The sequence below is a fragment of the Lissotriton vulgaris genome, chromosome 1_2 (genome assembly GCF_964263255.1).
Source record: "Lissotriton vulgaris chromosome 1_2, aLisVul1.2, whole genome shotgun sequence".
In the NCBI taxonomy this organism is placed as follows: Eukaryota; Metazoa; Chordata; class Amphibia; order Caudata; family Salamandridae; genus Lissotriton; species Lissotriton vulgaris.
This window is the reverse complement of record NC_141686.1, coordinates 145,029,867-145,045,272: the sequence shown is the minus strand read 5'-3', so window position 1 is coordinate 145,045,272 and position 15,406 is coordinate 145,029,867. Positions and strand designations below refer to the sequence as shown.

The 15,406-nt window shown below is 41.5% G+C and overlaps 1 protein-coding gene across 2 annotated transcripts in view; it reads left to right on the top strand.

The window, feature by feature from the left end:
- WDR91 (WD repeat domain 91) overlaps positions 1–15,406 on the top strand; it is a 187,786-nt gene that overhangs the window by 128,861 nt on the left and 43,519 nt on the right. For both annotated transcript variants that reach the window (XM_086952995.1, XM_086952994.1), the window contains 2 exons: positions 9,396–9,589; positions 13,358–13,508. In XM_086952995.1, the coding sequence (XP_086809121.1) occupies positions 9,396–9,589; positions 13,358–13,508 (345 nt within the window). The remainder of the gene's footprint in view (positions 1–9,395; positions 9,590–13,357; positions 13,509–15,406) is intronic.

The window sequence follows — 15,406 nt, the reverse complement described above, 5'->3', positions numbered from 1 at the left end:
ATGTAGATTTTTTCCACTTTTACAAGGAAAAATTCTGCCAAATCCTCATATTGTATTTCAGTAAGTATTGGAGGGTCTGGGTAGGTTGTCGGCACCAGATAGATTTTTTACAACCTTAAACAAGGTCTTAGGACTATTCTATGTATTGTATATGGTAGTGTTCACATATTCCGCTTTTGCAATGTTACAGGAAGAGTGATAGGCTCTTCTCATTGCCATTTTATAAGCAAATTTAGATTTGCTTGAATAATCCTTCCTCCAAATCTTTCGAGCACTTTACATTTACTTTTTTCCTGCTTTAGTTGCTCCTAAAACCAAGGGGCAAGGGGGCGATGATTATTACATTTTTTCGTTGAAAGAGGTAGGCAAATATCAATAGATTCCTTAAGCCAACAATAACGTCTTTTAGGTCAGCCAAGGAGACCTGGTTAGCGTCAGGAGCATTTTTAGCTAAGAACTTATTGAAAACTTCAAAATTCATCTTCCCCCAGTTTCTGCCTTTAATTTTGCCACTTATGGCAGGCATGGGAAAGTTAGACGAGAAAACTATGGAGTTGAATATTCATAGCTGATCAGTCTAAAATCAAAGTAGAACTAATCCTACAAGTAGGGTCATCAAGATGCAGATTCAAATCGCCCAAAATAGTAAAGGTGGCAGTATGCAAAAGGTAGGGGGCAATCAAATCTGGAAGGGCAGCAGCCCACGGACCAGCCGGCCCAGGGGGACGATAAATCAAGGCCCCTGAAAAGGTAAACTGGGGATTTAGGGTCAATCTAAATAAGGCAGCTCCGCAACCAGTACAGATTAAATCTTCAAATTTGCAAGTAAAAAAGATTCTTGTAAATAATCACAATGCCACCACCTAATTTCTCTTTCATATCCTTCCTCATTAATATGTAGTTAGCAGGCAAAGCGGTGGCTATATCAGGGCCAGAGCTATCATGTAGCCAGGTTTCCGTAAGGAACATGGCATCCGGTTGCTCATGCAACAGTAGATAAAAAATATCCACTTTGTGCTTAGCAAGCAAGCGACAGTCCATATTTAAAAAGTTAAACATCCAAGTACCTACATTATTGGCCATACTAGAAGGATTAGTTAGTTTCTTAGGTATGGATAAAAAAGGGGAAACAACCATAGTATTTTCATTATCCAAATTTAGGGCATACTGACAGCTAATGCAGCAAGAAGCGACGGATTCTGGATAGAGATCAAACATTCAGGTAGTTGAGGGGGACGCAAAGCCAATAATTGATCACCTGAGTATTTAATGAGGGCTTTGCTAATTTGAGCAGAACTTCTGGCCCCTAGATCAGGCCAGGCGCGGACCGGCGCAGGCGGGCTTGCCTTTGGCTTGCCATTTGCGCGCGTCCGCTGCATGTCCGATCTGTGGCTATTACATAGTGTAACGGGCGGACGGCGTGCTATGACTAGAGCGCTGACTGCAACCAGCGAGTGGCCCGGGTAAAATGGCCGCCTGGTGCCGAGCAGCAATCGTATAACAGAGGGGAGAGATGGAGTATAACACACTCCGACACAACAATGATTAAAATTAGCAATAGTCTAGTTTAAAAGTGTAAAAAACAGACCGTTTCCCCCAACATTTCCCACCGAGTTGCAGCGTTAGTATCAATGCCCCAGTATTTCCCACAAGTCACAGTAAACAACTGAATCGCAAAAGACCTGTCAAAGCGCAGCACGTCCGATCTCAGCCCATTAAGTAGTGTAATGGGCGGACAGCGTGCGATGACTAGAGTGCTGACTGCAACCTGCGTGTGGCCCGGGTAAAATGGCCGCCTGGTGCCGAGCAAGCAATCATAAAAAAGAGGGGAGAGATGGAGTATAACATACTATGACACAACAATGATTAAAATTAGCAACAGTCGAGTTTAAAAGTGTAAAAAACAGTTCCCCTAATATTTCCCACCGAGTTGCAGCGTTGGCACCAATCCCCCAGTATTTCCCACAAGTCACAGTAAACAACTGAATCGCAAAAGAGTGGAACTCTGGACTTCTGTATGCCTTTCCACCAATATCACTCCTGCCCAAGTTCTCAAGAAGATCAGGAGAGACGAGGCCAAATCCTCTTAGTGGCTCTAAATTGGGCACGGAGACAATGGTATCCAGAACTCCTGGGCTTGAGCATATGTTCTCCAATTAGGCTGCTCTTCCGGTAGGACCTGCTGTAGCTGAACAGGGCATTGTTCTGCACCAAGGCTTTTGCACTGTCACACTTCATGCTTCAAGATTGGGTGGCACCAGCTGAACACACAAAACCTTCTTTGAGAGGTGGTTGATGTCATCTTGGCAGCCAGGCATCCCTCGACTAAACCTGTATACGCTTGTCATTGGGACACATTCGTGACTTAATGCAGCACACGCCAGATAGACCTCCTCCAGGCTAATTTATCTCGCATTCTGTTTGTTCTTTTTCTTGCCTGGCAAGGCTTTGCTTTGGGCATAGTTAAAGGTTATCTTTTGGCCCTTTCGTCTTCTTATGGTTGCAGATCAGTGCTCATTGCTTAAGTCACCAGTTGTGATAAGATGTTTAAAGGGGCAACAACACCTGTTCCCTTTTCTCCCTTGGTCTTGCCCCATTCGAACCTTAATATGGTCTTGACTTATGTGATATGCACTACGTTTGAGCTGCTTCACTGTTCGCCCTTACGGCTTCTTACCATTAAGGCTGCATTCCTCTTCTTCACTGCCTCGGCATAGTGAGGGAATGAGCTTCAAGCTATTTATGCCTATACCCCATACACTCTGTTGTACCCAGACAAACTACTTCTGCAGACTTTGGCAACCTTCCTGCTGGAAGTTGTGATGCTGTTCCAAGTCGCTCAAACCATCACCTTGCCAGCCTTCTGTATTCCGCCTCACCCCTCCAAGAGAGCATGGAGCTTCTACATAGATCATACCGAAGACCACAGGGTGGACTATGAGCTCTATGTGGGGTTCTCTGCAGTGAATAAAGGCAAAGCAATGCAGAAAAGGTTCATTTTCTCTGCCCAAAGATCTGCATGCTTTGGCCAAAAAGCAGCCTCCAGAAGGTCCGCATGCTCATTCTACCAGAACCAAAGCTGCTACCCAGAGTCCCTATCGTAGACATTTATCAGACTGTTATATGCTGTCCCTCCATACGTTCATAAAGCACTATTGTCTGGATAGTCAGGTTGGCAGAGAGAGGCAGTTTGCCCGCTTGATCCTGAAGGACTCTCTGGTTTGAGCCCATCCACAGAGCAACCTACAAATAGGTACTGCTTTGGTATATATTCAAAAAGTGATGAATCTGTGCCTAGAAATCTCTATCACATGAGCAATATACTTCTGATAACTTTTGGTAACTCTCAGGTAGAGACTCTCTCTAGGGCATATTCCTCACCAACCCTCCCATCCTCCACATTCTGTGATTCGACTCTCTCGATTAATATGATCCCAAGTCTAGGAATCTGAACTCTGTCTACCAATTTGCTTTTGGGGCTCTGCGTCTAGGGGCGCGGACAGTCTCGAATGCAACTGACGTCGCTGCTTGAGAGTGGCTCCTATATAGACACGTGTGCCATTTCCGGAGCAGAGCAGCTTCTGTACTGAGATGCAAGGCACCACTTTCAGGTGTGCAAAGGTACTGCTGAAAAGTTTCTGGATCTAGTCTGACACCTGGGGTATATTCAAAAGGTGAGGAATCTGCAGGTAAATAGTCTCTACCAGAAAGAGCATTACCAAAGGTAAGTAACTTGTTCATTTAGTTCTGTCAAATAAGGCAGACAGCTAGAACTGTGATTGGCTTTGGCAATGGAGCTCTGTGTATCTTGCGGTGCATCTGAAATTTGGTACCAACAAATTGGGACCCCGCATTTGACCCTTTCACAACAAGTGTCATTCAATTTGATATATGGAAGGCAGCCTGTTTAGGTTCCTGTGAACTTCATCCAGTATTAAATCATGTTTTAGTATTAAAGCCATGAAAAAAAAAACAGCAAAGCTAGTGAGTACTTGGGGTCCAATCCTCCATTCATCCACAACGAACTATTGTGCTCAAATTCAGTTGCTCTTCTTTCTTGGTGTACTACACTTCAAGGGCACAATGCTTTCTTCCTAACTTATAAGTTAAGTCCCAGCATATATTTTTTATCACTTAATGGAGAAATGTTACGTAGGATGTTGTGCTTCCAAGCAAACTATTGACCATTGGATAGTCTCTGAAATCTACCAAGTTTATGCCATCCCTTAAAGTAATTTTGTTTCTTTCCCAAGAAATGTAGCTATTAATATAATGTCAAGGCATATCACTTATAATAACGCAATGTTAAAAAAAAATGGGAGGTAGTTTATTTTAAAATAATGAAACAGTGCAGAATCTCCCTCAATTAACCACTTTGTTCAGTATTCACAGTTCAGTGGTTATGCAGGTGTACCTCGTTAACATCACTGTTCTTCCACTTTGGCGCTCAGCCAACTGCGTGAAGCAGCATCAATAGCTTAATATCAAAGTCCTTAATTTCGGAATGTGGGATCGCCTTCTCATCAGTAGAATGTGTTGGGAGTTCCACCAATATCTCCATATTTATCTACAACCTTCGTAAGCCAGTGGTAGTCTGTCTTTGGATAAAGCAGGTGTCTCTCTTTGGCCCATCTTTTTATGTTTACCACTCTCTCAATGAATGTTGGACATCTACATTGTGTCGTTGATCTGCAACAGTTAAGTCTAAGAACCGAGTTACGCCCTTTGCTTCCTTCTTATGTTGCACACGCCCCAATAACAATAGCAGAGTTTAATAGTTGTAGCTTGTGGGCTCAGTGCATCAGTTTATCAGCTACTTCCCCCCAGAATCTCCAGGTGTCTTTCTGTTGAGTGTTTCATTCAGACACTGTTTTTTGATATTAACGGCATGGAAGATGCTTAGTTGGTGGTCTTCCTAAATCTTTTCACACCGCTTACAATGGCACTTTCTGTTGTTGTTCACCCAATTGTTTTCTGCCTTGTAATATTCACAATTATTGAGAAGGGGGTGGGGAGAACCATACAATAGGCCATGTTTTAGTAATATCTCTATTGTTAATTCAAAAGCTCCTCATTTCCTACTGCACAATTAGCAGTGTCTCTGTCAGGATATCATTCTGCAGTAATTGTTAGGATCCCCAACTGGAGGCATGATGTGGATGAATGAAAGGAGTACATGGACATGAATAAATAAATCTCCGGCCTCACTATCTTTGGATGGCACTTTTTTACTTTACCAAACTTGCAATAATATCACATTGACAACAGAGGGCAGTGGAACAATGAATGCAGAAGGTTTTGCTCCAGGTAAGTAACTTATTTTATGCCACCAATATTTTTATAAATCTCGCCTTTTCCCTTTACCTCAGAAAAAAGAATCTGCTAAAATATCTATGTTTTTAGAGTCATCCATGCTCTGGGTAAAATGTCTTCAAACTTATTAAGAGGTTATTTACAGGTTGTGTGTATTTTCAACATATTTTTCAGATCACCTGATTTGTTTGTGTTAGCAATTAGGTTATTAGTTGAGAAGGGTATGTGCCCACCTCAAGTAATAGCTATAATCTATGTCAGGTGAAACCTTTAGTCACTACATTAACCTCTGCTCAAACCCCCACCCTCTCCCCTTGGTAGGCATGGCACAGAGCACACAGGCTTAACTTAGAGGTAATGTGTATATTATGTATAGAGTGCTAACACAGTAGTAAAGTTGAAATAATAAATAATAAAAACCCTAAACAAATTCGCAAAATAGAGAAAATGTAATAAACAAAATGAGACCAACATTACAAAAGTCCAATATGGACAACCTTAGATTTGATTTTTAAAGGTTTTATGTAGAAATCTCTCTAAGAAGCACAAAGTGCCAAAGATAGCCAGTGGTCACAGTAGGACAGGGCCTATTTGTGATTTGATGCTGACCTCGTTGGACCGCGGAACAGATGCACTAACCAGGTATGTCCTGGTCAAAGAAATCCGCCATAGGAGTACACTTTTGAAGCCCCTCAGGGGAGGCACTTAGAGGCTCACAGGGTGGCGGGCAGAGGCCAACAGTAGGGTCCAGTCTTAGTCCCTCTGGTCAGTTGCAGGTAAAGGCCTCCTGTAGCTTGTTGTGTCTCTGTAGCTTTAACTGGAGACAAGTGTTATGACCCTTGGTGTCCACCTCTTTGTCATGGGTACCAGAGGTAGAGCAGGTCCAGTCTTTTTTAGAAGACAAACAGTAAGATCAGTCCATTTATGATCATCAACAGATCATGGACTGAGTACCTGGAGATGCAACATTTATGCCTGGTGCAAGTTAGTGGGTGGGAATGGCCTATGGGGACACCTTAACCAATGGGGTAAAGGTAACCATGGCTAACCCTACCCACTTTGGGCATTTTCAAGATGGCATTAGTCTTCAACTACACTAGACTTGGGCTCTGAGAGCTGGATGTGTGTGTGAGGGGAAAGTTGATCTGTATCTAACTCTTTCACCCAGTCTTAGGTAGTCCCTGTATACCCAACAAACCCTGAGACAGACGTCTGGTAGGATAAGGCTTCAGCAACCAGACAGTGGATACACACAAATTGTTTCGGTATTCTGTTTTCCTCCTTTGAAGTGTGCCCCCAATGTTATATGAAAGATAATAGCAAACCTGTCAAGCAAGTCTTGAGTCTTCAGCTGGATCTGACTCTGCGATGTCCACAATAGGCCCACTGTGATGGAGGCTGGTCTGACTGGAGCAACAACAAAAGGGTGCTGGCCTGGGTGTTGGCTACATCTGCTTGTGACAGGGTAGGCTGATGTAGGGGAAAGATGCAACGTAGACTAAGGAAGTACAAAAGGGATATAGTATATTTATTTAAGAGCTACAGAGATCAGCTGGTGTCCCTCTCCAGGTTAGCAGGCAACTGCCAGACCAGATACAGAGAAAGAACACATCAGCAATGAAGGATCTAAAAAGAATGCAGATGTTAAAGGAACAGAGCGAAGAATAAGAGATACAATTAAAACAAGATACAACATATCCTCTTTCCTTCACTTATTGCAAAAAAGAGAAATAACACAAAAAAACACAAAAAAACAGAACACAGCTAAGGATCATCACAATAATAATCTTGTAAGTAAGAGGGCGGTTTCCTAACCCTTCTTACCGACCTCCTTCCATCAGAACTGACATCAACCACTTCCTTTCCCCTTACAACCACTTCGTTCTCATTCTCAATAAGGTTTTTTTTGTAAAGGGCCACCCTCCGTAGATTCCAATTCTCTCCATTACTCAAAGTTACATAACTATCATGTACAGATTTAACTTTGAAAGGCCCTCTGAACTTTGTCAAACAACCACTAATCCGTCCAGGTTTCACCTTGACCCAATCATTCACCCTTATTTTACGTGAGTCCTGATGCACCACTTCGACGGCCTGTTTCTCACCACCAGGATTCCCCAAACCAATGCACTCCTTCATCCAGGCTGGAATTAACTTCGTACCGGCAGTGCGTCCCCTCATAACAGTGAACGGAATCATTCCCGACGAATAATTCTCCATCCTGTGATACGCCCAGACTAATTCATCCAACATGCACTTCACAGCACCACCAGTGGTAAGAGCCATCTGTATGGCACCTTTCACCATGCGGTTCGCCCTCTCAACCATTCCGTTCCCCTGTGGGTTGTACAAGGATTTCCCTCTATGAACAACACCACAAGCAGACAAAAATTTCGCCATTTCATCAGAAGTCAACTGAGTGCCATTATCAGTTATCAATTTCATTGGAAACCCTTCCTCCCTAAAAATCTCCCCGTCAACAAGTGGATAGTTGCTTTAGTGGTTATCTCTTTGCAAAACTTAACAATCAGTCACCTAGAGTAAACATCAATCAAGACCAGGGCAAACTTCAAATCTATACTCAAACCATTGAAAGGTCCAATAAAATCCATGCACACCGAGTGCCAAGGGACATGAGGGTCCTCAATGGTGCCTTGAGTTGACTGACTGCCAAGTTTCAATCTCTTCTCGCTCTCAAAACAATCTGAACACCTCTCCACCCAATCTGAAACTTGTTGATCCATGGTTGGCCACCAAAAATACTCCCTTAACCTTTTCTTAGTAAGGGATTGACCTAAATGGCCTTCATGCGCCAATTTGAATAGTGTGAATCTCAAATCGATCGGAGTTATGAACTTATCCCCCTTCATTATTATATTCTCTTCCTTATCCAAAATAGATAATTTATCTAAAACTTTTAGAAATGGTCTAACAGCACTCTCAAGAGTACTCTCACGTCTTATGCCCTTCACAATCAACTCCTTTACTTTACACAACACAGCATCCCTTGCCATGCTGTCATTACATTTCTCCTTACCAACCGCACCAGAACAAAATTCCACAATATCACCAACAGGCACAACTGAACCTTCCCTCAAAGATGACTCCACACCAGACCGATATATATACTATATACTATATCCCTTCCTCGTCGCCAAATGATGTAGGGGAAAGATGCAACGTAGACTAAGGAGTTTCAAAAGGGATATAGTATATTTATTTAAGAGCTACAGAGATCAGCTGGTGTCCCTCTCCAGGTTAGCAGGCAACTGCCAGACCAGATACAGAGAAAGAACACATCAGCAATGAAGGATCTAAAAAGAATGCAGATGTTAAAGGAACAGAGTGAAGAATAAGAGATACAATTAAAACAAGATACAACATATGCCTCTTTCAAGTTGATTCTGTCCTTGGCCGCAGCCCACAGGCCATTCTGTTGGGCACAACACCACCTCCCCACACCCAAGGCCTTTGCTTTTGTCCTAGGTGGAAGTTCACACCTCACTCACTCCCATCGAAATGCTTATTACTGCCTGGGAGAGAGCAAAATGCAGATCCAGCTTCTAGGGACTTCAGGCAGGGCAAAGGTGACTTTTCAAACCAAACACACCTTTCCAAAATAGTACAAATCCAACTTCAATAGTACTACTACTATTGACCTCATAATTTTGGTGAATACAACAGAAGTATAAAATGGCTTAATAAGTCAAATGAGACAAACATAATATAAGTAGTGTGCTATTAAGTGAAATTCTATTTGGTTGTGAAGATAATACTTTTTAAATGTATGCCTTAGGGCCATAATTCTTTAAATGGTTTAATCTTTACATCACACAATCAGGCCCCCTTATAGTAACGCCTCATTTTAAAACCATAGGATTCGAATGTACTTTTGTTTTTCAGTTCTGTTTCCCCTCTAGCTCATTGTTATGTGGCTATTAGCTAGTAAATTCAATTTTCTGTGCTTTAGTCACACTACTATAAGATGGGCTTGTCTAGAAGTGGAAGTTGTATAATTCGCCTTTTGAGCTTTTTAGTACAGTTGTATTTTTGTAGTCTGATTGTGCCTCCCTTGGAGACAGAGCATTGAGAAGAAGACCAATGGAACTGGAATAGAGTCAGACAACACACCTGAGATTCAAAGCGAACCAATGGAGCCAGTGACGAGAACACCTGGTGTCGCTTCTGATGGTGGAGGGGTAAAACCAGAACAGCCGTTTATTGTACTGAGCCAGGAGGAGTACGGAGAGCATCACTCATCCATTGTGCATTGCAGGTAAAATGAACACAGTAATAGCCATACATCAGTGTGGAATGCATCTATTGCTCATTGTCTACTACGTATAATAGAAACAGTACAGGATGTGCATTGATTATGTGAGTCATTACGTCTCTATTGTATTGCAAGCAATGTCTTATTCAGGAAAGCATCTAAGTGCATGTTAATGCCGCACAGCTGGCCTTGTGAAAGCCTCTAATGTATGCAGAGAGAAGACATCTAAGTACACAAATGGAGGAGGGCATCAGTAATTCAATGTCCATTGAATATAACTGGAAGGGTGTGAAGTGTGGGTGGAGACAATCATGCACTGCTAGTAATGGGCATTTAAGAAGGTGCCCTCTGAGTTTGGGCTGACTGTAGAGCATTACTTTTTTACTGACAGCTGCACAGCATGGGGAGATTAAACGATGTGCTCTGATGGTTGCGAAGCATGAGAGTTAGTGAGAGGGAGAGATAGCTCCCTGCAGGATACTGTTTCATGAAAAATACCCTAACCCTGAGAAAATTCCACACTTGTAGGATTGTATAACAGACGTAACCCACTATTGATTTTGAATGTGATGCTCCTATTTTTGAAATGTATGACATGGTTGATTTCCACATGCATAGGTTGGAATTGTTTAAGCATCAGCCAAGCAGTTGTAATAGATCTCACTAGTAGTGGCCCTCATCCAAGAGAATTCTTTGGCCTCCTCTTGCCAAAGGTCTAAGAGTCGGTCTTGGCACATGAGTAAACCCTTGTCTAACCCTTTTCTGGGGTCTCAACCGCCTTCTCACATAAAGGCAATTATTTTTGGGTCCAGATCGGGGGTTTGGGTGACTTTGTTGGGTAGCATAGGTCTAAGGCATTCTGATCTGAGACATAGCCTCACGTCCTTGGGGATCTGTTTTCTTAACCAAAACTGTAAGTAGTCCGATACATGGGTAGCTGGGGACCATTCAGGGGATAAGGGATGTTTCAGGAACATATGGCCCCCGAAAGGATCCAATAACTTTCCAGTATTCTCTTCGCCCAGTAGCGATTCCTTGTTTGGTTTGGATGGAAAAATGTCAACACCCTCAGAGTCAAAATCAGAAGAACAGCTCAGTTCAACTTCAGCGCTCCCTGAGGAGTCGTCACAAAGCACAACCTTATGTTTGCGAGCATTAGGTACTATATCTCTTGATTCATTAGATGGACCCTTACCATGGTACCCTTGTGTCCTCGACACCCAATTTTAATACGGCCAGAGATTTTGTTAGAATCAGAGAATTTACCGTTCTTATAAATTGGGCCAGTTGCTTCAATATTTGTGTGTTTTCTGCTATCCTTACCTCCTTTTTCAGAAAGGGGGTCCTCATTGGCTGACCAAAACCTCTCCTCATCTGAGAGTCTATTATTGTCCAAAGAATTTTTTTCTAGTTTATTGTCCAATTTTTTCTCCATATCTTGAGAGAATTTCTCTAATATTCCCCTTAATTTGTCCTCAAGGGATTCAACAGAGGTACTAGGGGGTGATTGGCTAATTCCTTCTTGAGGGTTCATGGTGGGAGAAGTAAAGGGAAGAAGTTTAGAGGGGTAAAATGCAGGGTAAAACCTAGTGAATGGATACTGCTGCGTCTCGAAGGAGCAGTTGACAGAAAACCGATACAAACTGTCACTTTTTAAAAGGGTCGCGGGGGTGTGAAAGCCTCTAAAATCAATGTAAAATAACCCAAAGTCCTAAAATGGCAAAAAAAGAAGGAAGAGTTATGTGTGTTCTGACCTTTTATTGGGTTGGAATTGTTTGTTTTGCAACATTCTCAGTTCTTTAAAGTGGCTGTGGTTAGCTAAATAAAGAAGATTGCAATAAAATTAGCTTCCGGTCTTGACATAAAATCTCTTTGGGAGACTTTCCATGTCCAGGAGAGTCCGTGAGCTGAAGGGTCTCTTACTCTGATCTCTGTTGTTGTGATTTTCAAACTAACAATCAATGTATTAATAGAAAACCTTTTGAGACCTTGGACACTCAAGCATTCCTCCGTGAGATTCCATAGCTATTCAGTATTTTATCTGCCACTTCAATATGCCCTTCATTTATCATCACTCACCTGTGCACGCTTTCTGGACCATTTGGATCCATTCTTCAGTATCACCTGGATGTCTATTCTGAGATGTGCGATCGCATTTGTGATCTCCCTAAAATTAATTGTTCGTTGCCCTGCCTTGCTTATATATTGTCTGTGTACCAACCATCCTAGATAGCCTTTACGCCCAATTCAACAACTCTTCAGCAGCCTTCTCCTCTGTTGCTAGGGCCCATTCCTTCATACCTGCCTCCTAGTACTTCCTAGTGAGCCTTTTACCTGATCGACAGCATACTGCTATATGATGCTTTGCTAATAACAGTCTTAGTGCCGCAAATCTAAGTAATTTTTTTCTATTATTGGGGTTCGGTAAAAGACTCCGCAAACAGTGCTTTCCTTGAGTTTTAGGCCAGTTGTGGATTGCATGGTTGGTACTATCCCCTGTATTCTGCTATTATTCAACATCATGTGTATAAGTGAGGCGTCCAGGTCTGAGCATTTAGGGGTATCGAGTGATTGGTCTGTTTGGATACAGTATGTGTCGTATCAGCAGTGTCAGAAATGTGCGATATAAGAAATTGAAGTGAGACAGTTGAAACCTGCCATTTTGTCCTCTGATCTTTATGCTGTTTTGTTCTTTTGACGTTTGTGTAAATAAAGGCAGTTGCCTCAGGTCTCATTTATGTGTAGCGTAAGTGTATTCATAATCTGGATGTTTGACTGGAATTGATATTTCGAACCAGGTCTTTTCATAGGCTACCTCCCACCGCTTTTCTATGCATGGTGAAATGGAGCTCAGTAAATCAGCATCACAAACTGCTATCACAACATGGATAGGCTCTTAAAGTCATTATTCATGCATATAAATTCACTATTCTACTTCTCAGATGATGATGATCACTGGAGTTCACTCTAGCAGAGCTACTTGAATTCTGATGTTCACCATTGTTCACTCTACATGCATTAGGTTTTGGATGAAGCTACTAAAATTAATGCTTTATTTAATTCCTTCTTCGATTTAATTTTCTTGCTGGACAGCTGTTTCGATCAGTTGAAAGTAATATAGAGGTGGGCCTAGATACCTTTACATTTATTCCTCATTTCTTTTAAAACTCTCGCTTTCTCCTTTTAATTTTTTTTCATCTTTTTTAAACAAAACTCAGATCTGTTTGCTACTGATGGTAGGGAATGGAACTGGCCAAACACACACATGGGTTGGCACTGTGACAATTACAGGCCAGCACATTTTTGAACAGATTAAGAAACAAGGTTCGGTTCAGACCCCTGGTATCCTGGGTTCCCATGAGATGGCCACAGCTGTGAACCCAGAGTTAATAGCACAGGACTCTGGATAAGGTAACTTTATCTTGCAACCGCAATTGAGGGATGGATTCTTTATATGCTGAAGAATTCACTTCTAATGTAGCCTAATTCCACAGTCCTTGCACCTGTGAATTTGAAGATTCTCTCACAGACTGGAAAATGAATAGAGATTGAAAGGAATATATTGTATGTTGTACCAGGAGGTTAGTCAATATATTTTGCACTTTTTTTTTATTAGAAGGGATGCGTGCTGTGCTATAGTTTCTATTGCTTTGAAGTTTAATTCATTCATTTTGACTTTAAGGAAAGGCTACTCAAGAGAGCATGCCATGGCACTATATGCTAGAATACTTCCTTCCTCACTGTTTGCTGATTGGTGTCCTCCTTTACTAGGGTTGATTGCTCAGGAAGGAGGGTGGCCAGTGTGGATTCTGATGGAGTTATAAAAGTCTGGTCCCTAAATCCACTAATGCAGACGAAAGCCTCCGCCATCTCTAAATCGCCACTTCTTTCACTGGAATGGGCATCGAAGCGGGACAGGCTGGTGAGTATGGCAACAGCACACAACTTCAATAAGATCTTTACTTTTATCTTTAGGTTTTCATGTGTTTGCATAGCTCCAAAAGGTTTCAGCATATGTGAACTATCAATTTGTTCATCCTGTGAGCCTCATTCAGTTGGTGCGATAGCCTTGCACAATAAGTAAGGTGCGTAGCTATGATCCCCACAAGCTTTAAATGTTAGTGCTTTTGGCTTTTCTGGTCTCCACCATGATCCGTTGTAAACTAAGAAGTTAAGATTGTCTGCCTTACTTGTTAAATATCCTATATCAAGATTAGGTGACTGTAGTGTCTTCTTGTGACCTTAGGACACCTTAATCCTATTGAGAAGCGATAACCTTATTAACAATTTAATCTTAAGATTTACAAAGTAAGGTTTTTTTCTGCATGTGACTTTGAGAAGGGTATGGTCATTGTGGTTGGTGGTTCTCTTCACAAGTCCACATAAGGCATTTTCTGCGGTCCTGGGCTTGATGGCCAGTATCCTAAATGCTCATGTGTCCTTTGGATAGATATGATAACCAAGTTACTTCACTTGGATGCTTACTTCTTCAAGGGTAGTGAGTTAGGTATTCAGGATTTACTCTTGCAGGAGCTTACAGGGTCTAAAACAGTAATATCACATGATAACACCAATACTAATTTATGTTATATGTAGAACTAGACTTTAATGATAAGCAGGTATTTAAAACTATGGCACAAACAAAAAAGGTTATAGCATTTTCTGGATTCACAATAAAACCCTGATGAATTTTCTGCGTTTAAGAACTAGGTTCTACAAAAACAAATTGCACCAGTTCCTGTGGCAGGTGTTCTTTTCAAGGCAAATCAGCTTACTTTATTGCAAGTCAATGACTCAGGACTTAAATCTGGTATGAGAGATTGTCCCTACATTGTTAGTAACTAAATTGCAGTGAAACAGAGATGATACACAGTTAAAATGGATATGATGTGTCTGACCTGTGTCCTGTTGTCTTTGTTTCTTAGTTGCAGGATCTCAAACCACTTTAAACTAAATTCCTTTTTTTTTGTTCCATTGGAGGAGGGTCAGATTGAAGCCTGTCAGCAGCAATACATAATCGAGCAACAGCCATTGCAATAAAAATCAAATTACGATGTTTAAACATAGGGGACCCCTTTTCTAAATCCTGCCCGATGCCTAATAACTTTATAGCCTCAGTGACTTTAATAGATATCCCGATAATCATTGACAACATTTTTAGTATATCCAACACATATCTAGATAATTTACAACAACTAAAAAAAATATGTAAACTATCCGCCTTATCCCACCCACAATGAAAACATTTGCCATCATGCCTCCCCACACATTTAAGCATCCGTGCCGGAGTATAATATAAGTTAAAAACAGTTTTAAAGCACTGAGATTTCAAATTGGCAGAAAGGAGAGTTTCCTTGGACATTGCAATAGCTTTCTCTATAGAGATATTATGTTCCCCCAGTACCCCAGACCAATAAGCAGTGTTTCTTCAAATCATCCATTCTAAAAGATAATAGTATCTTATTTAGCACCCCAATTTTCTCCTGCCGCCTTACAGCCTCAATGAGTGGGTTTGACGTCAATAACACATTTTTCCGACCAAGAAACTGACGGATTTGGAGAAATGTAAAAAGTTGTGTTTTAGGCAAATTATATTGTCTAACTAAGTCTTCATATGTTGGAAATAACCCACCAGCCTCATAAAAATCTCCTATCTGTAAAATGTCCTTATTCCTCCAGCTTAAGGATACCCTATCCCAAAAAATGGGTGAAAAAATCTTTAATGCATTCGTGGGGGTATAATATGTTAACCCTTCCAACAAAAGTAGCTTCTGTGTGTTTCTCCACACCTTGAAAGCAGCTTCCATTACTTTAAACCGT